Raw genomic sequence first — 26,819 nt, forward strand, 5'->3', positions numbered from 1 at the left:
CTGTTTGCTGACAGGGTGAAATAATGGAGAACGCTACAACAAAAATGAACTTTTAGGAGGACAAAAATTCCGTATTCCAAATATGAATTTCTTACATACACCTGAGGAACTGTATTTTATATGTGTGCCGGTTCATGTGTGTATGTGTGTACTGTTTGTTTATCTTGGTGAGTGTACAGTATGTGATCTCCCATATGGCCTTTACAGTTTGCAGAATCTCAGTTTGACACCTTCACCCACTGCAGAGCTGAATATCATGTGCGAGCTATGCACCATGACGAGCGTCCATATGTGGTCTATGTGTGTGTTCACGGACCAAACCTCCTGCCAAAATGCACCACTGCACTTCACCATATGGTCAACAGAGCCAGTTAAGGCCTCAGAGAACAATTTTGACACTTTGCTGCACCTACAAAAACACTAAAACACTAAAAGTCTGTTTTCAACAAATCAGGTGTTACTGAATTTTCAATGACAGCCGGTGCCCCTTTACACTTTCTACATTGCTGCTGTTAGTGTTGAACTATCACTTGAAACATTTGTCATCCTAGAGGAATAAGCCATCTGCATTCAGCAATTAGGCAGGTTTCAGTTTGGCAGACATTGAGGCCCTAATAGAGATAGACGAAGAGGGTCTTGTGTGTTATGGGAACTGCTGCTCCTTTACTGCAGCTGTCATTTCCTGACACTTTTGGCGAGGAACTGCATCATGATAGAAACACTGTAGTCCCAAGGTTAGAGCCATCTCATTACATAAACCACTTTATCTGATTGCTTTTTTTTTTAAACGATTGCTTTGAGTCATTGCACACAGCAGAATTTCAATGTACAAAACTCTCACTGTTTTTAAAAATTCACAAATCATAAATGCTATGCTTACAATCAACGTCTTAATACAAATTGACAAACTCTAATATGCTCATATGCTCTACTCTCTTGATACAGCCACCTAATATTACAACAAACTTCAAATGCTTATTTGAAGACTACAAATAAACATTTACAAATTTCTACAAATGCAGATCAGTAAAGCAATTCAATAGGTGTTTGGGATAATGTCTCAATACTTCCAACAACCTTGCCCACCACTGCATACAAGGCTGCTTAGAAACATGAATAGCAGTTTATGACAACATGGAGCCAGCTGATGAGGTTGATAATGAAGGAGAGGGTCAATGGATGTGATCATGGTCTTGGGGTCGTGGATGGGGGTCTCGGTCGTGTTCAAGGGGGCAGAAGAGCAATTAGAGGCAATGTGGTCGACCACAGTTAAATGAGCAGTATATCATTCTGTATTAAGTTTTCCATGTTGAAGCTCTGTTGTGCAAAATGAGTCAAAGCAATCATAAAAACTAAACTGTCAATGTGCATCAGATTACTGCTTGAATTCTGCCGTAACTGCTCATTCTAAATGGAGGTAGAGCTTGGCAGCTCATACGCGGGCTCAATCAGGTGTCAGTATGGAGCAGGGAAGCATGAGGCTCAGACTTGCATCAGGCCCAGCGGCTCTTTCGATGGATTGGAAACTCTCATTATATAGATTGAAGTTTGACAGAGAGAATGAGAGAGGGATACTGGCACACACACACACACAGAGAGAGAAAGAGAAATAAAACCCCAGAGCTGCATTAGATACTTCTTGTTAGTAACAACTGTTCTGGATCGGATTTAGGAATCCACCATCTTTGGTTCCCATCCCCCAATTTAACCCTCTGTCTCCATTTTGTCAGGTCATACCTGAGACTCAATGAATTGTGTACTTCCAACTGACTCCAACTGACTGTCTCTGTCTCTGCAATTTCCTCTATGTCAGATACGTCTGATTCCTTTGTCGCTCCCTAAACAAAGGTTCACATCGACCTCTCCTTCATTTAAAAAAACAGGCCCAGGTCTACACTTCTTCTACACAACCTGCAGACAAAAACAACAAACCAACATCAGTCTTCATCTAAATTCTGCCATGGTCATTGCTATTGTGATTTGTAAAATGCTTCCTTCTGCAGGTTCCTACAGAACTGTGACCTGAGGGAGAACCTCTTGCCTGATCAGTTTGATTTAACACTTCACTTTGCTAGTACCTTGAGTGCAATTATTATAGTGCGGTAAAGATTGATGGCGTAAAGACAAAATATTATGTAAGTACAAACTGTAGAACAACTCCCCAACTGAGTAGATTTTAATAAGACAGAGGAGTAATTGGATCCAATGTTAACATACAGAGCAGAGAGAGAGAATGAATCAACGTACAAGTACTTTTAATGGACTCTAACTGTACGCTAATGACCACAACAATTTTTATTTTGTGCCAAGCGAGATAATTATGTTTCCATAGAAACTATTTTTTTATGTTTGATTGAAAAAATGCCATTGCTGTATCCCAGCTACCCAAGCCTTAACTAAGCTTAATGAATTGCCTGTGCTCAATATGCTGATACTATTGTGAAAAAGGAGGGGATTGATTATGTACTAAAAGTTTCCATGTTATTAGAAAGGATTTTTGTCAATATGAAAAATAGTTTTAATAATAAATCAGCTGCATTTGCCTCCTGATTGAAAGCCTGCTAAAGAGAAACCAGAGAAATGTTAAAGTGAGAGTGGAGGAGCAAGGGAGAGAGATGGGTGCGCAGAGGTGAGCTTGAGTTTTTGTGAGTCAAGTGTGATTTATCTCCAAGGTTTTCAGTGCAATCTTGTCTAAAAAATGTTTTTATTGAACGTGAGCCATTAACTATTAAACGCAGTAAAATCACATTAATACGAGAACGAGTTGAGGAGGATTACATGTTGCCATGGCAACAGTAGACTGTTTCGCCAGAGGTTGTGATGCTGATTGGTTTCCTTTATGGCTTTCTGGTGTCTGCCTCATGAATAGTAAAGGCTTGTATGGTAAACGACTGGAATACTGAAGAGAACAGAGAGCAGCACTCAACACACACACACACAGTCGCCGATTCCTAAACATAATTGATTGAATGTCGATATTTCTGAATAATAACACCAACTGCCTTCCACAGTCGCCCTTTTTAGTAATTCAGCTGCAAACACCAGATAGTGAAGGTCATTCTGCTGGTCAGGCAGTGTGTTGCAGCATTCACAGGTCTGAAGACTCAATAAGCTTCATCACTTTAGGTTTATCTCTCGTATAACGCCGAGGTTTGTCTTGACAGAGATCCCGGGTTTAGCATGACGCTTGATGCAGCTTAAAGTGAATTGATTTGCTTCAGAATGAGTGGGAAGGCACAGGCCTCTTTCACAGCTCAATACATCCATGTTATGCAATGTAAACACACTGTCCTCCCTCCCTGTTGGCCTTGGTGCCATCGCATATGTACAGCGGAACTCGATGTGCACAGCCTGTTCGCCTGTGTTTTAATGTGTGATTTTCTAAACAGCTCCTCTGGGGGATGTAACAATATTAATGAACTGCAGTAAAGTGTGGAAGTAGGCTTTCGAGACGCTGTTACAGTGAATCGGAGGAAAGGCGCAGAATCTCTCTGGGAATACAATGTTGTGTAATTTGTTAATGCCTCTTCACTGCATCAAACCGCCTGCTTAATGTAAAGGCGTTCAAAGACGTTTGCTCATACAATGTGCAAACACCACAAGGATGCATTGAATGCATATTACCTCTTTGTTTGTTGTTGTGTGTTCTTTCTGTATTGTTGAATAGGATGTTTGCCTCAAGCAGACGAACAATGTGTCCTTTGCCTCTTACACAACGCATGCAGGGATTAACTCTCAAAAAACTGGCTAAATTTTGACATTTTCTCTGATAGTTCTTGTATTTTCATTGCATTCTTCAGTTTTAAAGAGATCAAACAGGCCAAGCTAAAATTAGCCTTTCTTTTACAATAACCTCAGTGCTTGTCCACCTTTCTTTTGTTGGTTGATATGACATAAGTCCAGGGTATTTCTACAGCATTCCTTTGTGCGTTTAGTCAGGGTACACAAAGCTGCTGCCTGTGGCTTCCTGGATCAGTTCAACATGAGCTACGATTCTTGGCATAAAACTCCTCAGGCTGTTTGTCTGTTTCATCTGAACTGTCCACTCCGGTCTAAATTTATGGAGATGGCAAAGGCAGTAAGTGGTGTTTTGATCCAAATGACCGAGCAAAATGTCAGCCACAATTGGAGGAGTGCAAAAAACAACAGAGTCGATGGAAAAGTAAAAGAAATTAACAGTCAGGTCCGTATTAGCTGAATGGTTCACTGTTTTCTCCGAGTTCTTGACATTAACATAATCGGTGATCTTTAACACTAACGGCCCTCAGGATGAAAGCTCTTCTTACCGCTGCCGATTTGTAAGTCAGCATTGACACAGGCACTGCATTCCCTAATAGCCTGGTGTCCTGGGGATAAGTCTGTAAGCGAGCCTGCTGTTGTTTCGATAATGTTCTCCACAGAGGCTGGAAAGAGAAGCACAGACTTTAAATAAGCAGAATATGCAAAATCTAAAGGGTTCCTCCTGAGCCGCGTCCCCACTCTCCACCTGGTTTCATCGAAATCTTGCCAGAGGTAATTATGTACAATATAGTGGCATAGTTGAACTTTAAAAAAGACCCAGGGCTAAAAATGCCACTGCTGTAGTACGACACCGGCGAGAGAGAAGGAGAGAGAGAGAGAGAGAGAGAGAGAGAGAGAGAGAGAGAGAGAGAGAAAGAGAGAAAGAGAGAGGGAGGGATGTCAGCAGCGGGTCATGAAGTGAAAACCCAGAGCACCCCGTGAAGTCAACATAATGCCACCGGCTGTAATAAGGTCACCGCTCGTCCTGTTTGTTTCAGAAATGTTGCCTGCAGATGAAACCACAACTGCCTGGGTAATTTCAGACCACTGCCACAAAGTCAAAGCCTACGTTCAGCAGAAATCATATACACCATCCACAATCTGCCCCGTATGCTGTTTATAGTATGTGTGAGTGTGGGGGTTTGAAATGAGGCATTTAAGCCGTAGAAAAAAATTGAAAAACGAACTCGTTCACTCTCAAACTACAGTGCTGTGGTGCACTTTGTCAGCAGAAACAAGGACCAGTAAAGCAGTTTGTACAATATACTGGATACATGTATCACTGAAAATGCTGAGATGCCAGAGAGAATACTTTGCTCCAGTCCATGTTGCAGAGAACGAGTGGAAAGCAGGTGTGTTTTGCGTGTGTCTGTGTGTGTGTGTGTGTGTGTTTCTATTTGTGTGATGTGATGATGGAGATATACAAAGCTCCACCTCCCCACCTGCTCTCACTGTGCACTCCTGACTGCACCGGCAATAGAGACCTAGATGAGACTTTCAACAGTGCTATGCGCGTATGAATGTACACGCACACACACACACACGCACACACACACACACACACACACACACACACACACACACACACACACACACACAAACAAACACACACACACACACACACACACACACCATATACAAATACAGGCATAGTTTCACAAAATCAGAGGTGCTTATGAGATCACTGCATAGAATTACAAGAATATGTTGCACCTTACCCATTGTGCAATCGGAGCTGTTGTGTGTGTTGCTACTACATGACTTGGTATTCATTGTTTCAAACAGCAACCCATTGCTCACAAAGCTTTAAGAGGATCCAGCCTCTTCTGATTGATAATTGTGATGATGGAGGTCGATTGAGTCCCTTGTACTCTTTCAGAAATTCTGTAGTACAAATACATATGAGAGAGATGAAAGTGCAAGAGCAAAGCAGAGAGGGAGCAGATGTGGCCCTTGGGCTCAAACTGCTGAATCACCATGTCTCTTCTGATTACTTCATCACATTATGGGCCCTGAGCATTTTCTCTATAGCACGCACGCACGCACACACACACAGACACGCACACACACTCAGTGATGATGAAAGGCAGAGAGAGGATACAGACATTAAGGATAGAACTAAAGGAAGAATCAGCACACCAGTCCAGAGAAAGTCTGTAAAAGGAGATTCCCAAATCTTTTCCGGTCTCTTCCTTATTCTTTCCACTGTGCTAAAATCACCTTGAAAGGCCCTGGAGGACACCAGCTACTCCTGCACCTGTTTCACCGGGCTTGTATCAGTTACATAAGGCGTACACACATGAAATTTGGCCCAGAGTCATCCCTCTTGTTTTCCCTAGCTTTAATGCCCAACTCCCATGGTGCATTGTTTTTGTAGTACAATGAGAAAGCCTTCCTGGTTGCATCATTGCTATCTGAAGCTTAGAAAATGAGCCAGCTGATGCAGAGAGCTTTGTGATGCTTGTGATTGCTTATGCAACAGCCAACAAGTAGAGAATGCCAGCATCATTGGCTCTGTAGCCTACATATGACTGTCTGAATCGAGCTTCCCCCAAGTTAAAATGCACGCTACAGTTTACAGTACAGCTTACAGACTATAGCTATAATATGAATGATTGTAATGAGGGATATGGGATGAGGCTACAGCCAGCCAGTTTCTTCTTCACACTCATATTCAGCTGCTGTCAATTATGATTGTAACCTCTATCAATAACCTCATCATCATCAGATGAAGGCACAGACACGTTTGAGTGTTTGACAACTGCTTTCTTAGCTGTTGGCACCTCATCTCTTCAGTTGAGTGTCCTCTGTTTTGCGAGGTTGTCAATCATCAAATCAATCGTAACCCAGCTAACAACCCTTGTTTCCTGGTCTCTTGTGAATGTCGGACGATTGACAGTAAGCTTGACCCCTGTCACATTTTTCCAGTACCATCAGTTGAATATGTGAGTAGGTGTCACCACAAAGCTGGAGAGCGGGGGGGAGCATGGAGACGCTTTCATCGCTTTCAATCCGCGTCTGGGGAACTCTAAAAGCAGACGAACACGGCTGGCTGTGAAAGACGACACCCATCAAACAGCTGATGGCTGCAAAAACAGAAGAGGCTTTGTGAGGTGATGTTTACACACGCTCACCAGGTACAAGCACCACGTGAATACACATTTGGAGAATAAGAGAAACAGAGGACGGATGACTCAAAGAAATACCAGATGGCAGTAAAATATGATATATGTCTGATCATTCTCTGTAGACGGATCAGCAGAGCTCCGAGGTGTATTTAGCAGGATATTGGATCCTAAAAATTGTAACTGCCAGGTGGGAAATGCTGCCCACATACCCCATCTGTGTGGTCATCAAAGTTTGCCAGTTGTCTAGACCCTGATTCAACAACGTTTGTCTGTGACGCAGTTTCATAAAATGTTCCCAAGCTCGTCTGTTTCACTGTTTATACTTGTGCAGTACATCATATTGCTGTTTTGATTGAAACGATTATGATATTTAATTATGTTTATCCTGTCTGCTCAATCAACACAATTAGAAATAGAATACCCACATGTGGTCCAGTACCTCGAGTTTGAATAGCTCAAGTGGAATGTCTTGACTTGCAAATTAGTTATTGTTTCGAAAATCATCTGAGGAAATATTAAATCATAATTGATGGCAGGATGACGGCCAACATTAAATGGGTCGTTGTAACCTCTTTGTGATTTCAATGAGTGAAATGAAGGGTACGACATATTCGGTGAAGGAGCTCGCCAAGCAAGGAAAGAACACTCCAGTGTGAATGAGCTCATCAATGCAGCGGTGCCATAAAGCTGCCAGAGGAAAGGTGTCTAAGTAAAAGAGATAAGACGGCGGCAGCATGAAAGGCTCTCATCAGTCATAGCTCAGGCTTTTCACACCAACACCGAGAAGCCATTTTCAGCGTGATCTTTTGTTTTCCATCTTATTTTACTGAGAGCCTCAGGTCCTGCTCTTTGAGTGGAAAATCAATAACATTTAGCCGAACGCCTCTCTGACCCACATGCTTTGAGGGAAGTGCTGTCTGCAAGCATACTCCCCCAAAGAACACATATTAATATTTATGCTGAGCTCTCAAGGTGAAAAATTGTTTGCTAACATTATGGAAGGACCGCAGGGGATGTCAGCTGAAGTTGCAGCTCCATTATCTTTCTTTGTTTCTTGATTCGTAATTGTATTACTTAGTATTAGATGTTGAAAATGTGACTTCTGCGCTGCGTCATGTTGGATCTGTTCGTACTGTACCTATCAGGGTCGGGCAAAGGTGCTGCTGACGTTTTGCAAGGAATGAGATTTCTTTCAAAGGTTACACAGTGTATAACCATTATGTGTTACAGCATCTACCAAGCTGTGACACGAATTAGCTGCCACCACACACTGACTCACTACGCAATAGTAAAGAGAGAGACTCACACATCTCTGCATCCAGCTCACGACAGAGGATGAATAATACAGCAATGAAAGAAAATGTTGTTTCCTAAATCTATTGTCCTATATATTTAATCTACCATCTATTATCCACAACACACAACAATAGCATCCAGTAAAGTGGTGTATTTGCATGCCTGTGTTCTGAATGGACGCTGCAGTGACTCACGTTCAGACTTTGCCATCTCATGAATGGCAGCCTTCCAATCAGAAGCCACTGAAACACTCACAGAACAGATCCACACTTATCATCATTAAAGCCAGTAATTACATAGGGTCAGCAGTAGAAGCACAGTACTAGACACAAATGCTCATTTGTGGAGATAATGCTGCGTTTAGTGGATTGGAAATAACTGTATATAATTAGAATTCCACTCATTTTCAGGCTCTAGTAGCTAAAACTAAAACATGCTACACGACGGCAGGATTACATCTACAGATAGCACTATGGCAACGAAAGACTACAGCTATTGAAATTTCAAGATTGGTCACTAAATGCATTTATAAATCAAAGATGGACAGAATTGTGTTTGTTTAAGATGCATTTTCAAGCTAAATTGGCAATGTATGCGTGTCATTATACAAAATAATAATTATGAACATACAGTAGATAATAATATATCCTCAAACCAACCCTGAGTTTGATTTTGATGTGCCATACTACATTACATTTAGGACATCCATGACACTGAAATGATCAGAAGTGCCTCATGCATTCAAGATGACAGCAACAGAGCAAAACTGTCAAATCCATACTTAACATAAGCAGAGAAGCTTTTAGAGGGTAGAAATGTAACGTACTAAAACAGAAAATAACGAGTGGAATAGAAGCATTATCATAGATTAGGGGCTCGCATTTCACGAGTGAAGGGCAATGTTTTATTCAAAGCTCCATGATCTTGACAATCCACAACAAGCTGATGCCATAAGAATCCAATATCCTTATTATCCAATTTGTGCTGTCAGGAGATGAAAGCCCACTCTCACACTACCATAAACATACACACATGCAGTGATAAAGCTGCACATGAACACACGTGAATAGAGAGCCGTGATAGGACTGGGTGGTGTGACATACGAATCCAAACCCCTGAGAAACGCTGTTTATGATAAGGAGAGCCGTTTCTATTTTGAGATCATTAATCTTCACTAGACTGAGAGAATAATACACCTTGTTATTATCTACGGGATATAACATAAATATAGGCAAAAGAGGATGTTGCCTCATGCATTATCACATACAATCATCATTAAAAATAAATTTTCTCTACAAAAAGACACCATGTACAGTCAGAGACACTGTGGCAATGAATTGAGGTTCAGCAAAAACTCAAAATCCAAGCAGCAAAACAACAATCAACACACCTACGAGCCACCTACATAAACTCCTCCTAATCTCACCTATTGGAAATACACAACCCAGTCAATGGTCCAGTCAATTTTAACACCTACCATTCATGTTGAGGCTCATCAATGACCAGCAGGATCTTGAACTTCTTAGAGAGGGAAGGAGAGGGGGCTGACTGCTCCACAAACCCTGCAGCGGAAGCGGCAGTTTGTTTGACGACATTGGTGATGGAGCTGATGGAGCTGAAGGAGCTGAAGAAACCGGAGGAACCGCCAGAGGAGGGCGAGGACTGGGCCTGTTGGGGCTGCTGCTGAGCCAGCTGGGACAGGCGGCGTTCCTGGGATCCGGTCGGTGCCTGGGACGGTTGCTCTGTTGCTTTTGGCTGGGGTTGGGCAGGTGCAGGTGCAGGTGAGGTGGCAGGGGCTGCACCCTGTTGGGAAGGGGAGGAGGCAGTGGGTGGAGGAGGAGCAGGCTGGTCAGGCCTCTGGAGGTCTGACATGTAGCCGTTGGGCAGGTTGGACATGAAGCTGCTGTCGGAGAGGCGGCGGCGGAGGAAGTTCATGATTGCAGCCGGTTGGTAAGTTGTTCTTTCAGCGTGGTTCTCGGTGAGGGCAGGAGACACAGGCTGGAGGCAGAGAGACACAGCCTGAGCAGAGGTGAGATGAATGACAGACAGCAAATCAGCTCTTCAAGTGATGGAAGAGAGCGAGTAACAGAAAGCAGCCGGTTCTGTTCTGAAAGAATGAAAAAGCAGCAAGGAAGGATGGAGGAAGCGATGGATAAGAGCTCTGGTCCAGTCTGCAAGAGACAGCTCCCCAAAGCGCCTCTGAACAGCGTGCGTACGTGTGTGTGTGGTGTTCCTCCTCCTGAGCTTCACGCCTCCTCACCCAGTGCGTGACGTATGAGTGAGTGTGTGTGTGTGTGTGTCTGAAATAGGGCAAGCAAGGTAGTAGTGTCGCCCTCTCTGGTGAGGTGCTGGTGCCTGCCTGCCTGCTGAGCTGCTGCAAGCCGAATGCACTCAAGTGATGCTGCTCTCTTACTCGCCCTGCTTATCTCACCCTTTCACTTGCTCTCTCTCTATCTCTCTTTCTCTCTCTCTCTCTCCCTGCCTCAGAGCTGCTGCCTCTCTCTCTTTCTCTGTTCCTCCTCTCTCTCTCACTACCTTTTATCCTCACACGCTCATTCACTCCCTCACTCTGTCACCCAGGATGCTCACTGGCTGTCTGCCCCTCCCCCCCTCCCGTCCCCGTCATCGCCCTTCTACATCATGGGATACGTGTGTGTCGTGCCGCAGCCTTGTATGCGCTACGTGCCGTGTGCAACCAGTGGAAGGGGTTTCCTGCGTGTGTGTGCATAAAGTGGAGATCACAGATGGAAACGCCACCCATCCTGCTCTGCAAGCCCCACCTACTTTTCCTTTCCATCCTTTCCATCCTTTCCATCCTTTCCATCCCTCCATTCCACCATCGCACCCTGCATGTCCCTCCCTGTTCCTCTAGTGTGTGTATGTGTGTGTTAATGCACATACTGGTGAATACATTTTTGCACAACTGAAAAAAAATAAGCTCCCCCATCTGAGGATGTGACCGTGCCAACACTTTGCTATTAAGAGCCTGTGGCGTAATGGAGGTCAGGCTTGTTTTGTAATGGACACCACTAGAGGGAAAATGCCAAGGGAGAGGAGAGGAGGAAACCGGGTAAAGGAGGAGAGGGAAGAGAGCAAGGAGGCGAGCAGAGGAGCAGCCATGTTGTCTTCTCATTCGTCCTCTCCTCAGCTTCCTACTGACTGGTTTAATCAATCAAATTAGTCCCTCAACTGTAGCGTGTTGGCAAGTAAGCTGCACATGGAGGCGACGGTAGCACTAAGTGAGGGGTGCTGTGATTAAGGTAACCTGGTGAAGTCCTGCATCTATTTTTCATCAGCCTGCAAGAGAGAGAGAAGTAATTACTGTAGGAGACTCAATCAAGGACTCAGGCAGGACAGCAGTGGACAATATAGACTCAAGATACCACCTGAAAGGCAAACATCCAAAACGGGAGCAGAAGCAGATAATCCAATCCAATGTTCTGGCTGAGGTTGAGCCAGAATGTTCTTCTTTCATTCATTATTATTTATTGGTGTTCCTTGTTTCCTCTTTGACAGCAGCCAGTGTGGACACACACCGATGCACAGCAGAGGAGCAGACAGGATCAGAAGGAACAAACAGAATCCAGACTCTCCTGCAGTGGGATTCTGCGAACAACTCTCAGCTTCAGCATGTTCACAGAAAATATAGAAAAATGTTAGATTTCTGTTAAATATCTTGTGAAAGGCTTGGCATTATTATGGATTAGTGACAAACAAACAACAACAAACATTCACAGAGTTTAAGTCACAGTTAAAGGGATAAATCAATCCCATTCTGTTGAATTCTAAAGTATATTCATGCTCTGCATTATTCAAAAGCTTTGTCCGAAATTTCTGCTCTCCCTGCTGGATTCCTGCAGAGCTGAATTTCAACAACTTTGCGGCAGAATATAAGCGGGTTAAAAATAGGAACGAGAGATGAGACATGTTTTTATCAAAGAAAATATACCATTTCTTCCACTCTGCCAGTTCCAATGCTCCTTTGATTCATTTCTCCAAAACAAACACTAAGATGTCTCCCCCCACCTTGGTTGAGAAACAGGATCTCTCAATGCCGTCTGCAGCAGACTGCCTCTGTTTCCGACTCTAAGCTTTACTTCATATATAGCAGCCAGAGAATGACAAGACAAGGAGAGAGAGAAGACTCACTCAAGCAGGAGAAAATTCTCCATGGCTGTCTGAGCCGTGCAGCAGGGCAGTGACTTGGCTTTGGAAAGAAGCCAGCGCGGAGAAAATATAAAACTTCATCCATCTTATCCTCAGTGGCTACATACTGAAGAGCAGCGCAGCGATCAATGGAAGCACATTTGTTTAGTCCTGATAGTATCTCTATTGGTGGGACGAATTCATTAACCTTTATGCGACTGAATGGCTGCTCTTCAATCGGTCTCTGAGATATTCTGATCTCTTCAGAACCTCAATCGTATTTTTGAGTGATTTATCATTTGTGTGCCCCATAATTACATCACATTCAAAACACTTCAAACATTATGGAACCTAGTCACTATTTGATAACATGACATCATGACAGCCACACGTGTCCCTTAGGACAGTGACAAGCATCTTATTAGAACATGCTCGTGTCCATTATACCAGTAGTATTAAAGGTCATGTTTTACACTACAGACACATTAGGAATCTAACAACTGTTCTTGTTATGCGTCAATGATTATTACCAGAGTGGCTCAAGGATATAATTGAAAATTATAGCGCATTAGATTGACAAGTACCTGAGTTTTTTCTGTTGTGTCAAGTATCAATAACACTGAAGCACATTATTACTACAAAAGTCTTGTTATCACATTTATGGATTTTAAGTATTTGTGAACGGTATGAAATCAAATTTTGCAAAATGTGCAGGATGTACATTTGTATCAAGTCACGACAGGGGTGTGTGTGTGTGTGTGTGTGTGTGTGTGCGGTCATGCAGAGGAGAATCAGAGTGAGTCACAGAGCTGCAGCGTGTGAACTGTAGCATCCAAAGCTCATCCTGGCCTACATATTTAATGCTGAAACGTGTACGCGCTGTTTCAATCAGACATTATATAAAAAGCCCATCAGCATAATGCAAGCATGGAGATTTGCAAGTGAGTTTGAGTGAAATGTTGCTCCAGGTTCAAGTGGCTCGTGTGCAGCAGGAGAAGAGGGCTCAAGCTTATATCTGGTCACATTCAGATATGCAGATCCATAACACCAGGGGCATCACTCATCCACCAAACACACACACACACACACACACACACACACACACACACACACACACACACACACACACACACACACACACACACACACACACACACACAGACACACACACACACACACACACACTCACACACACACACACACACACACACTGTAATTTCAACAGGAACTGATATCAATATTCTGTCTAGTATATCTCACCTTTACACGGTGAAAGTGAAATGCTGCCTTCGGTGCAGGTGGTGATGTAATTTTAGATAATAACATGACTTTTCAGAAATATTTACAGCTCTCTGATTTTGTCTCCTCCCCGGTAGATTTCCTTAGGTATCTTCAGAGCTGTACTGTGTATGTATGTGTATTGTGTTGAGTATAACTAAGAAGTTAAAGCTTTACAGCGTTAATTGGATGAAAGCAATTTAGTGCAGCAAATCAACATCAGGTCCGAAGTGACGCTTACACCGGCAGTTCCTGAGTACCTAGAAGATGTTGTGGTACTGAAACAACCAATCAATGAATCAGTTTAGTGTATCGAACATAAAACAAATCCAGTGATTACAATAGATTTCCTTCTGCAACCTGTGTTGTGCTGTAACAAAGCAGCCAAATGCTTCTCCTCAGCTCATTTGTGAGTGTGTCAGTTTACTTTCTCCATAGAATCTGCCAGATTGTCTGCAGGGGCTATGATTCCATTACCATACCTGCCTGTTCGCTCTTTCACTCTGCTGCGGTCAAGCCCTGTATTAGATGAAAGGCTCGACGCTGACAGAAGTCACTGCGCCTTGATTCTCACATGCAAGAAGTGGCCCAGGTGATATATTGAAAGACGAAAGCGCATAAGGTCACACAAAGAACTCTGTGACTTAAAACACTCAGTATGTTCAGCTGAGCTCTGGTGAAAGATGACTGACTGAAACGACCTCAGCAGCGTGGACGGATGGAGCGAGTAAGATTAAACACCCACACACAACTCTGGCATCTGAAGCCAATCCGCCCAGAAGCTCTGTTTAACTGCTGACACACACCACACACACATGCGCTCAAAGACTCAGGGCTGATGGGGTATTTTCAAAAGACAACCTAGTTATACTTTTTATTTTTAGTTTGACTTTTTATTTCACGATTTAAATGCCATGGCAACCAGAAGATCAGAAGTCAACTGGGCGAGCAAGGAAATTAGATAATGTACAAATAGTTAGAGAAGAAATGAAGAGGATGTGCTTGCAGTTGCTTTATCATTCGCAAGTCCTCTTCATCTTCTTGCTATTTCTTGGTCTCATTGCACCTAATTCCATATGCGTATTTATTCTTTACCAGTGATTATATACAGAGAAAAGTCTGGTGGCAAGAAAACGAACGGCTGCCAGCTGGAGGAGGTGGACATCTGATGGTGACTTGATGTGTGTGTGTGTGTGCTATAATCGAGTGCACATGGTCATATTTGATATTAGGATTATTTCTGCTTTGTGTCTTCACATGACAGCTACATTTACCCCAAATTGTTCAGTCACGTCCCTGATATCTGGATAAATGATGAACCTGTGCATCAGTTTAGCTCCAGTATCTGGCTTTGACTCCCATATTGTGAATATTATTGGGATCATTACTGTATGCTCCCCTGCTTAGGTAAAAGTGGATGAGTATGAATGGAAGGGTTCTGGTGCATCTGTGTGTGTGTGTGCGTGTACATGTGAGTAATGGTGCATTTTCTTTTGATGTTCCATCACTAGGCATGGGCAGCAATGGCAATTGCCATGGCAACAGGCGTACAATAGCTGAGAAGATTCTCCTTGGTAATGTGTGTATCTGTGTGTGTGTTTGTGTTGGTATTCACACCCGCAGCATATGTGTGTTTTAATATCATGTGAGCTTTTTGCCTTGCAGGTTTTGCACTATTCAATGCAATCTGTCGTCCTGTGTTATTATTTGTCTGCTGGAATTCCTGTGAAACCAAGAGGATGACAAATATTTACATTTAATAGATGTTTACAGAGAGCTGAAGTGCAATATGGGCGTTTATCATCCAAACTGATCATTCCTGAAGCAGCTGCTCAAACCCCAGGGGATGCTTGTTGTAAAACGTGATGCAGTGAGGTGAAAACACTGGATACAATAATCACACAAGGGACTTCTCATTGTAAAATCAATATCCAATCACCAAAGATCAGTTTGCTTTATTCAACTCGTGCTTCTTGCTTTCAAAGAAAACTTATAAAGATGTCTTATCCTCTATATTCCTATCACTTTTTAAATCTTTCTCACATTGGCCCACACAAATGCTGCGAGGCGAAAAGGAGGTGTGATGGAGGATTTTCACAGCGGTTAAGCGTTTGTATATTCATAAACCTTTCTGCCTGTGAACTTGCCTGCAGCCATATAGTTTGTGTTTCAAAATGCATCACACACACGGTGGAAAGAAGGGGAGCTGTGAAATCACTCCTAATATTGCCTTATTAGCTGGCCGGTCACATGTGTTGAGCTCTCCCCCAATATGTCAATAGCTAGAAAGCATAAACAGCATGAATATGAAATTAAGAAAAAGATGCTACCTCTGAATCAACGGTAAAAATGCTTATCAATTACAGGTTACAATATAGTCACAACTATAACAGACCTTTCTTTATATGACATCATTTGGCTTTAGCAGGATGTAATTCAAGCCCTTTTTTTTGTCCCTCTTCACTCTCTGAATCCTTACTTTACAAGACACTTTTACGCAGTGAGCCAGCTTGTTAGTCAGGATTCAGTGACCTTATCAATATTCATTTGGCTGAACTTATCGCTCAAGGCAATAACTAAGAAGATAATATTGGTTCCTCTCTTGACAATCCCATTAATGGGCTGCAGACAAATCACATACTGTCATGAATCCACGTTCTATATGAATATTTCAGTAGAAGTAGTTGTAGAAATGAAATTCTAATGACTGCAGGATTATGATTACTGACCTATTATGGCCCATACTTTGGCTTGTTGGTTGGTATGCTTTAGTTCAAGCCAATAACAAGTCCAACAAGCCAATTATGAAGGCCTCTGCAATTTTTCGTGTCAGAATGTCAAGTCAAAATAAATAGAAAATACAATACACATTATTATTTTATGTTTGCTTTTATGTTTGCTTTTTTGGCCACTCGGGAGAGTATTTAACATGATCAAAATCATAAAATATAAGCGAAATATAACAATACATATTAAGAAATGAGCCAATAAGACAGCATTGCACAATATCAAAGCCTTACCATTTATTGATATCGTGAGCATTAATACAATACGATGATTTAAGTAACGATTTAAAGTCTCTTCTCTGAGCCAAATACACTGTATATTTGGACGAGCTCGTTGTTATTCAATGCTAAACTCTGTAGAACATCGCCCCCTTTTGGACAAAGTGAGACCTGCTTCTCCTCGCCTCGCAAAGGAGCTCAAACTCAATCTCCCATAGATCCACACGGTGCGACTGACTGACGCATATTTCCCTCGACAAGCGCTGTTTGGCTGACCTGGTGGACGTGTTTACATGCGAAAACACACACTTTGTCCCATTGATCTGCAGCTGGAGGATTGTTAGATCCATCGCGTCCTTCAGTCTGAAATGTAACTGATATACACTACGTGGAGGTTCTTGACGCGCTGCGCTTAGCCGCTTATTTACCCGAAAGACGCGCTCACATTCGAGCTGAAAATGACTCTTCCAGTGTTGCAGAACACGGGGGTGCTTTACAGGAGGATGTTGGCTCAGTTCCCCCAAGACATTAGCTTGGCTTTTGCTTATGGATCTGGCGTCTTTAAGCAACACGGGACCAGCCAAGGTCAAATGGGGGTGAGTGAGAGTGAGTGAGTGAGTGAGCGAGTGAGCAAGTGAGTGAGTGACAGTTGCTCTACTGTGTCTCACTCCTGGAAAGTAATTAAGACACTTAAACTCACTCATACACTCACACAATGTTTAAGTTATTTAAAGTTTATACAATAAATATAATGCGAATGTGTTTGTATTGTGTTGAAATGTGTTCACATTTCAACACAATGTGGATTTGTTCACTTTTGTGATTTGTTTTTGTTTAATTAAAACCTCCCTGAAGATTACAAGCTTTACTAAGACTTAAAATTCATTCTGAAATCCAAATGTGCTATAGTTGAAAATCACAGTGAAGCCCGTTTTATATCAGTGTGATGCTTAACTATACTAATGTTTAGGAATATATCATACACTCTCTGTATAAAGGTGCATTTTTAGCCTTTTATCAAATTTTAAATACTAAATATCACATGTCAGAGAATCCCTTTCTGTTCCGCATAAAATGTAAATGTTCCTAATGGCTCTTCTTCTTCTTCCTTCTCTTGTGTTGTTCAGAAGAACATGCTGGACTTTGTGTTTGCGGTGGATGATCCAGTCACATGGCACACCATGAACCTTCTGCAGAACCGCAAACACTACTCCATCCTCAAGCTGCTGGGACCGTCTGTGATCAGCTCCATACAGGACGACCACGGGGCTGCAGTGTACTATAACACACTGGTGCCTGTGGATGAACGGGTAGATCACAGCATAAGTCATCTTCAAGGACAAAGAAAAGAACTAAATATATATTGTTATTATCAATTATTTAATTATAAGCAATAAACTCCTCTTCATAGGTAATCAAGTATGGTGTGATCAGTACAGAGTCACTAATCGATGACCTGATGCACTGGAAAACCTTGTACATCGCTGGACGTCTTCACAAACCGGTCAGTATCTCCGTCGGGACAAAACTAGTTGATATCTTTCCCCACACTTGGGCTTATGTGTGTGTGTGTGTTTGTTCCCTGCAGGTGAAGATGTTGGTGCAGAATGAGAATCTAAAGCTGCGTGCTGCTCTGGTGGCCAACCTGAAGAGTGCGGTGACGGCCTCCTTCCTCATGCTGCCTGAGAGCTTCACTGAGGAAGACCTCTTCTTGCAGATCGCTGGTCTGTCATATGCTGGTATGTGCAGTAGATACACATTCCCTCTGAAATTCAAGTGTATTATGTCAACAACATATCAGATTGTTATTTACAATCCTTCTCCGAGCAGAATTCTTATCAGCTCAACATGTTTTTTCTTCGAGTTGATATCCCTTATCTATGCTCCACAAGGGGATTTTCGAATGGTGATTGGAGAGGACAAATCTAAGGTGGCAAATATCGTCAAAGACAACATTCAGCACTTCCGGATTCTGTACAGCAACATTCTGCAGGACTGTCCTCAAGTGTTCTACAAACCGCAACAAGGAAAACTAGAGGTGAAACACAAAGCACATACATGAACTCTAGTATGAGGCTCTGTGTTGACGACTCTTCACAGGGGAAAGCCTTTACAAGCAATACCTGGGAAAGCTTGTGTAACACAGAGGAATTAGAACATAAAAGAAAAAACCCACCTGAAGTGAATTGCCCCTCTGTATTGTCTTTAATATTCTCCTAGACAACTACAAGATGGAAACCTGTCAAAGAAGGGCAAGGTTAGATTTAGTCCTACTGCGTTCTCTTATCCTTATTTCTGTCCCACAGGTGGACAAAAGCCCAGAGGGTCAGTTCACCCAGCTGATGGTGTTGCCCCGGACCCTTCAGCAACGCATCACAAAGCTGGTTGACCGACCAGGGAAGAACCGGGACGTGGAGGAGATCCTGCTGCAGGTGGCTCAGGACCCAGACTGTGGCGCCGTCATACAGCAAGGTCAGGAAGCAGGGATAAGTGGAATATGAATGAGGGAGGGATGAGGAGAAAGGAGGTGAAGGAGGGATGAGATTGTGCTGTGTGGGTGTTAATGTATGATGCATTAGACGCGCTAGGAATACGAATTTCCAGACTTCTCCTTAACTGCTAAAAGTCATTCTTGTACGACTTTCTCGTAGATTGTATTATATTATGAGTTCAGTCTTGAAATCTTAATTCTTTTCTGCCATTATTGTTTTTTTTACTTCATGGTTGAGGGTGTTTATGTTCCTTTTCAGGTATCTCATCTATTGTTAAATCCTCCAGTGTAACGCAGAGTGTTAAAGGCATTGCCACAGCTGGTAAGCTTGCTAACATTCTCTTTATAACACATTATGTTATGTTGTGCATAATAATAGTTTCATTTGTTCCTTTAATCCCTGTGTGTCCCTCTTAGGTTTAATTAGAATTATAATGCTACAATGGCTAGTTAGGACATGGCAGGAGAAAAGTATTTGTATACAATAGAGCTGTTTTGAGTGATTTGCTATGTGCCCTGTTTGTCTGCAGGCTTGTGGAAATCAGTGTCATACAGCTCCAAGAAACTGAGGAAGATGTGGAAGGGATGGAGGAGGAAGCCGTCTGTCTCAGAGATGTCCTGATCATGTCTGTTTATAAGGCACCCGAACATCCTAAGGTGTTTTCATTTACCAGGATGAACTGTGGAGCAAACCATCACACACACAGACGTCTGGCTGTCATTGTCCCTAAGGGATCATGAGCCAAGTGTGTTTAACAGGTACACAATCCTCTGTGCAACTATCCTGGATCCATAGGACAATCAGTGGAGAAGGAACTGACATTTCCTTTATGTGACCAAGTTAGTAGTGAGCTGTAAGGTTGTTTAATGACAATTAGCACAAAACCAGCTTGTATGCAGCATGTAATAAGAAATGTCAACAAAGGTATAAACAAAGAAATGCTTTGTTTCATGTGTCAAAGTGGCTCATTCACATCACCTGTCATTCACTTGTGATCATTGCATGAGGAGCAGAAAGCAGGCATTATATATCTCTGGGTAATTTCTATAATTGTGAGGTTGAGTCCGCCATTACCTCCAACACAAAACCTTAAAACTTTCATCCTCTTAAGTCAAAACAGTATTTATAATGGTTCTACCGTACTTCTCCGAGAAGTTAATCGAGAATCCTTTTCAAAGAATTTATAATAATATTACTAGATAAGCTCTGTAATAATATATTTTGTTATTAACATTGAGGAAAACAAATCCACAGAATTGTCACCCAACTATCAATTTTGACAGAGCTTTTTAACACATTTGTTGTAATTGTTTTGATTTTGTAGCTTACACATACGGTATGCTACATCCAGTGTAATGTTCTTCTCACATTTCTATTTTTTATTACCCTTTAAAATAAAGCTGTAATAAGATGCTTTATGGTCTCTGGTCATCAAAATAAGCAAGTGACTGAAGAAGGCTGATCGTGACCCAATGTTGACAAGAGTTCATTCTGATCGAAATAGTTTGAAAAAGATTTAAGATTAGAACTACATTTATTAGATGGACAGAAACACAACCTCATGCATGTGTTAAGTAATTTATTCTCCACGAACAGTATCTTGAAATGCTTTTGATGAGCATATTTTGGTGATTTGTCCGCCTCCCAGTGGCCATAATTCGATTTATCCGTAAATTCGAATATACAGTAGTTTGATAAGACTAAAATGTATATGAGATTGTTTCCATGGTGTTTTGACTTAGAATCAAGATGTTGGAGTGTCTGAGACATAAATGAACGGCTTTAATAAACAGTTTTACTAGAGCCCAGCATCCTGTGTGGCTGTGTGAAACAAAACAAATAAGTCAGCAAAACATTCAGTATCGCTCACTTCCCGCCTCTGCCACTCTTTGTTTGTTCCACATCATTACTCACACAAACATGCGTAAACATGACGCATGTAAAGGCCTCATTAGTTGGGTGCTATTTTTCCCCCTTGCGTATACTGGAGCTGGAGCACTAAGGGTTAATAACTGCTTTGCTCAAAGACACTTTAACGGTAGCCGGTGAGGTTAATGAGAGGGAAAGGGAGTTGATCCGGGATACGTCAACACCTTAGGGGCCTCCGAAGACGGAGAAGAAGAAGAAGAAACGATGACAGCAGCGTGTAAACCTCTAAGGAGCGGGGTGACGTCATGGCCAATTAGCATAATGCACGCTGAGCTCACTGCTCCAAGCCTCCGCCAATCAGCGCGCTTCACTCTCACCACCTGCTAGGAACTGAATTCCATCATTCCAGGCATTCCTCCCTCCTCCTCCTCCTCCTCCCCCTCCTCTTCCTCATTTACAACCAAGTTTTGCCCCGACAGCCCAGCTACTATTGTCTCCCCCCCCCCCGTGCAGGACTCGTTTATCGGCTGGTTTTCGCGTTGTTTCTCTGGGATTACTTTGTTTTTTTTATTGTATTTTTCTTGTGTGTGGACGTAATTCCAGCGGAGATACCAAAGTGGCGCTTGAAGGAGGTATGTGCGTGTGTGTGCGTGTAGTAACAGCAGCGAACACGGAGTTGTGACAGTGTTTTTGCAGGATGTAGAGTCAGCGTGTGTGAAATGTTCCGCGTGTAAATAAAAGGTCAATAACGCAGTGTAACGCGTGAGTGAAACCCAAACCGACATGTTGGGTGAAGATGTTGGAATAAGTGACAAAACCGTGGCGCGATTCCAAACTTTGTCATGCTAAGAAACGTCTTCAGTGTAATACTTTCGGGGGCATCGTGGCCACTTTGGAGCCGTTTGTGTTTAAATATCAGAGGCAAAAGAGTGAAAATAATTATTTAGTCGTAATATTGTGGTAACTTATTCACGTTAACGAGTTGATTTGTTGCGGAGCTCAGACAAGGAAGCACCGAGTCACGACAGAAGACAAGGAAATAGAACCAGTTTGCTTTCATTTTGTGTTTACTATTAAATATTCCTCTGAATCAGCGTCGCGTTGCTTGTGTACACACACACACACACACACATACACACACATACATACACACACACACACAAACACCACGTAGACAGAGGCGGGAATAAACACATACACACAAACACACAAACACACACACACACACACACAACCGAGCCAGACTAACCTGCTGTCTGATCCAAACTAATCACTTGTTAAAGACGCTGTGCTGCTTTAAAAAAGTCATTTTTTTGGAGAAAAGTAAGGAAGTTATGTCAGGAATGTTCAAAAAGGCGCATGAGAGGTTAAAAATTAGATTCCAAATACCTTTCATAGCAAAGAGAGACTCCAGGCTGAAGTCTGTGAGAGAAAAATGCTAAAAATGTTAAAACAAATTGCAGAGGGTCAAAGTTCATTATCACAGTATAACTCTGAATAATGTAGTGAACTATAGAAGTCTGAACAATGTAATAAAGCAGGTCTATATATGCAGTATTGCAATATTATCAGCTGATATCTGCTCATCACATCTGCTTATCTTATGCTTATACAGTATATTGTATAAATATCTGTTACAAACAAACAGCTTATCTCTTTTTTGCACAAGTCTGGTTTTATCCAATACTAATTTACATTGTATGTAAATGTTATTATTTTTCAACAAGACCACTTCAGGGATCCTTGTATGTTCTATTTTTGGCTGAGGTATTATCTCATATTTCACTGTGTCAAATATTGATATTGTTCCGATTTTCAGAATGGTTCAGGCTTTGAGATCGAAAACATCCGTGCTTAGTCAAATGGAATCTGTCATCACAGCTAGACTGATTGATCGATGATAAGTAGATGTTTTAGTATCAGCATGTACATGTATGTTCTGTGTTGATATCGGCCGGAGAAGATCCAGTATCAGTACCCTTCTCTCCTGCTTCACTTCTGTCTTTTTGCTGAGAGGATCCAGGCCCCTTCCAGAGAAATCTAAACACTTTGTGCTCCATGCATGTTCACCATACTGTCCTCCCCTCTGTCCTGCAGGCAGCCAAGCATGGAGACGCCACTGGATGTTCTGTCGAGAGCAGCATCACTGGTTCACGCCGACGACGAGAAACGTGAGTTCTATCAGATCGGCTGTCTGTGTCGTTGGCACCCAGGGAGACTTCACCATCATCAGATTTGCATGATTGGAGTCTGATTCCATATGTTCAACTGTAGGACAATAGGTGTCTATGCTGGGTCTCCAGTTGTAGATTAACAGGCAAATAAGACCAACCGCACTCAACTGCCATCATCTCTGCTGTAAAACCACCTGCTTGTATTAACTTGCTTTGAATAGGATGTGGGCGGGGCCTTAACCTACGTGGTCTCTCTCTCAGACTCTTTGTAGATTTGTATCTTCCTCTACTTGTTTACTACTTCTCTCAGGTCTTCTCCCTGCCTCTGTCTGTGTTTGCCGTATGTCACTTCGGCTCCTCGATCTTTTTCTGTCTTCTAATCACGTCTGAGGACTTCTGGAGTTGCTAGAGAAAAAAAAGAGAAATAATTCCTTCCGAGATTAAGGAGAAATGGTCCAATCCTTTCTCAGCGGGGCCTCTCTGCAGCACAGCCAGGCCTCTCAGAGCTGAGTGAAAACCTACAAGAACACTTGTAGGTTGAACATTCAGAGGCTCGCACTGATAATTGACCTGTGCTGTTAAGAAGAAGCCGCTAATTTAGTGTTGTATTTAGGATTAGATTAGAACAATATCTGTGTGAGGTTGATGTCTACTCAATGATTGTCTAAACTAACTGGATCACATGAAGCAGCGGCATGATTTGAAATCTGAATTAGATGTCTGATATTGAGTGGAAAAGGATGAAAACAGAAAGAAAGAGCAACAGGTACAATCTGCCATTCCTCCAGCTTGTTCCCATAATGCTCTGTTGCAGAGTATCCACTTCCTTGTACTTGTATAAAAGTGAAATGCCACAGGAGCTCTCCATTCCTCCTCCCGCTCCTGTTCCTCCTCCGCTCCCTCGCTCCCCTGCGGTGTTTTTGTTTTTTCTGCCTGCGCTGATGTCACTTTTGTTTTGTTGTGCGTCGCCTCTTTGTGCGAGGACAAAGCACTCAACCTGTTTCCACAATAGTGCTGGAGAAACCGGCGAGTCAGCCAAGTGTCCTACTAAATGAGTCTGCCAATCAACTAGATGTGAGTCGGCCCACTGAGTAAGAAACATTAACTGACATGTTTGATTTTACTACAAGTCTGGATCTGAAGCGGGCAGTAATATAGTGATAGGGTTGAGAGATGTTGGCACCGGCTCATATTGAACGATGAATTTAGACTGAGCACTTATGTCAAATGTCTTTTTTTAAATTGAAATCTTAAAACTAAATGTCATGTGCATATTTTGCCTGATGGGGTTGGCGTCACCATGCAATTAATTGTTTCAATAATAGTGTTAACACCATCATCACATTGATTTTGGTCATAAATTGCATAAGCTCCTTTTGTTTAAAGCGCCTGAACCTTAATTTTAAGCTTTGCTGGTTTTGTAATATTCCCAGAATGAAATAACACTTTTACGACACACACATGCGCCTTCTTTTGGCTCAAGGACACATGGCGAGGCAGCGTCGTACTCCCTCCTTAAAGGCCCTTCACAAAACTGAAACTAATCACAGGTCTTCGGTTAAATACTCCAGACGATAAACATACAGTAATTACACGCGTGCAAAAAAAGCAGTGAAGTCATCTGCGCCTTGTGTTTAACGCTAAATGTGGGGAAATGCTTAATACATGCCATCACCCCACCACAGCAATTTTGGTGGATACTTGGAAGGAATAAATCTCGCAGCGTGCTCCACCCTTCCTGGAAGTAAACCTGCAGTTGGATTGAGCTTTAAATAGCCCGGATTCCACCGCACGTCCAGCTCGGAGCAGGGCTCCAAATATTTGGTTTGTAAAACAGATTTTGGAAACTCTTTAAGGTTGTTTTGGGAGTATTTTCTGTGTGTGGCTCAAACGCTTGTTGGATCTTCAATGGTCTATCCCAGAGAGGGTGTGTGGTTAAGAGCCGTACTGAATCGATGGAATATAGACATTTCGTTTCTGACCAGACCCACAACAAAAGAAGCTCTCTTGCCACGAGGAGCCGGCCAACGTCGCAATCAAATCTGGTTTGTTTGTTTAGAAAACACACAAAGACGCACAGAGTCTCAACATTGTTATAGTTTCCATGGTTTGTTCAGACTCTTCCAGTTCTTCTCCAATTGCAGAGGGAAGTCGTCTGTTAAAACAGGTCTTTGTGCACGCTTCTGTCTAACTCCTTTGCTCAATAAGGTAGGGATTCAGCAGTATTCATCAACGCTTTGATCACCAGGTGTTCCTATTATTTTTTCCTCCTTGTGTTTTTGTTGGGTCTAAATTTGCTGAATGAGAGCTGAATTTATCCATAAAATAGTGGACTTTAAACAGAAAATGTGATGATGTGTGATATTTTCCATCCTAACAATGGGCGGTACCTGTTCAGTGAACAGTGGAGGCCAGTTAGAGCTTGTCAATGAGGTGAGCATGGACACGGAAAGTGAAATCGGAGTCTATGCGCGATGATGCTGTCTATCCGAGCAGCGCCACAGGCAAAGAGTTCTCTATGTGGGAGGAAATGTGACCAAATATCGACACCTGTGGGTGGGGTGAGGCTGTGAGGTGTGTCTATAGATGTTTGGGCTAGGAGTGGGTTTGCCCTTAGGCCGGTCCGGGGGGATCTGACAGCGTAACACAAGACCAGACCAGATATGGTAGTGGAAGCACACGTATCAGCTGTAACTCATCTTTCATGTAGGAAAATCACAGGTTTCACTCACGCAACAGCTTAATGACGTGTTGAAATCAGACACCTCAAGTGATACTCGGACAATCTTACAAACTTTCATAATTTTCTCATTGTTTATTTTGTAAGCTGCAGCATTCTGGAGGCATTTGCCGTCCACTTTAATATGTCTATAGGCCTTTGGGTGGACCCTTATGGAACCCTGTGTAAATGACTTGATCTGTTTAAATCAGGCCTGCTTTATTTTGCCTGGGTTTTATCAAATCAAATCAAAGTATCAAATCAAACCTAAAAACTCAGCACATTTTTACACTCAGTCAGGCAAAAAATGTACGTAGGAAAAAACTTGACCTGGTTTTTAAGGACTAATGAGCCAAAGATAAAGGAGGGAGAGAGACTGTGTTGAGTTTCTGGAATCTTAAGTACATGAACTTTAACTTATAAAATACTAACTTTTATAATAAGTGCAAATATTGAACTAATACTTGAAAAGCCTGTCCATTCTCTTCCGCGTAGCTGTAAGAGTGGTGCTGGATCTTGGCCCAGAGCTTAGAGAAAGTGCTGATGGAGGTCTCGTCATTGTTGACTGTTCCCACATTCAATTAAAAGAATCATTTATCACAAATCATTTACTCCTTTTGACCTTCAGTTATTCACTAATACCACATCCTGCCAGCCTGTCAGGCACTTGGCGGTTCCATACTTAACTCTCACCTGAAGACAAATGAGTTCATTTAGCCATCAGTATTTAAGCCTTTATAACTTAAAAAAGCAACGGTGCCAGTCTAATTTATCCATAACTGTATTTGTGTGGTTTATTTGTAACCTTTTTTAAATTATTTCACTTTCAGAGCTGCAAGACATTAGACAAAGCCCATAAAACCTGCATGAATGGCTGAGGAGCACACTGGCATCCAGTGTGTTTCTGTGTGTAATCTGCATTATATCACTAT

The 26,819-nt window shown here is 42.3% G+C and overlaps 3 protein-coding genes across 3 annotated transcripts in view; 2 read left to right on the forward strand and 1 right to left on the reverse strand.

Moving 5' to 3' along the window:
• Positions 1-10,139, reverse strand: part of syn2b (synapsin IIb) — a 50,103-nt gene extending 39,964 nt beyond the window's left edge. The window contains exon 1 of the mRNA XM_076141169.1: positions 9,682-10,139. Within this exon, the coding sequence (XP_075997284.1) occupies positions 9,682-10,139 (458 nt within the window). The remainder of the gene's footprint in view (positions 1-9,681) is intronic.
• Positions 10,140-16,878: 6,739 nt separating this feature from the next.
• On the forward strand, positions 16,879-20,071 carry tamm41 (TAM41 mitochondrial translocator assembly and maintenance homolog). The gene is made up of 8 exons (XM_076141404.1): positions 16,879-17,229; positions 17,761-17,943; positions 18,045-18,137; positions 18,222-18,372; positions 18,526-18,671; positions 18,940-19,105; positions 19,384-19,446; positions 19,655-20,071. The coding sequence occupies exons 1-8, from the start codon at positions 17,092-17,094 to the stop codon at positions 19,744-19,746; spliced, it is 1,032 nt and encodes a 343-aa protein (XP_075997519.1). The 5' UTR covers positions 16,879-17,091; the 3' UTR covers positions 19,747-20,071.
• Positions 20,072-21,370: 1,299 nt separating this feature from the next.
• The window catches only part of vgll4b (vestigial-like family member 4b), a 32,074-nt gene continuing 26,625 nt past the window's right edge, over positions 21,371-26,819 (forward strand). Inside the window, exons 1-2 of the mRNA XM_076140977.1 lie at positions 21,371-21,626; positions 23,092-23,165. Of these exons, the coding sequence (XP_075997092.1) occupies positions 23,102-23,165 (64 nt within the window). The 5' untranslated portion in view covers positions 21,371-21,626; positions 23,092-23,101. The remainder of the gene's footprint in view (positions 21,627-23,091; positions 23,166-26,819) is intronic.

Source organism: Genypterus blacodes, unplaced genomic scaffold (genome assembly GCF_046128005.1).
Source record: "Genypterus blacodes isolate CSIRO-AG114 ecotype Tasmania unplaced genomic scaffold, CSIRO-AGI_Gbla_v1 ptg000017l_1, whole genome shotgun sequence".
NCBI lineage: Eukaryota > Metazoa > Chordata > Actinopteri > Ophidiiformes > Ophidiidae > Genypterus > Genypterus blacodes.

Excerpts from the sequence above, each read along its gene's own strand:
- tamm41 (XM_076141404.1), top strand. The coding sequence starts at position 17,092 with ATGACTCTTCCAGTGTTGCAGAACACGGGGGTGCTTTACAGGAGGATG. Across the intron at positions 18,373-18,525 it reads CGCTGGTCTGTCATATGCTG|GGGATTTTCGAATGGTGATT; the intron begins GTATGTGCAGTA and ends ATGCTCCACAAG. Across the intron at positions 18,672-18,939 it reads CGCAACAAGGAAAACTAGAG|GTGGACAAAAGCCCAGAGGG; the intron begins GTGAAACACAAA and ends TCTGTCCCACAG.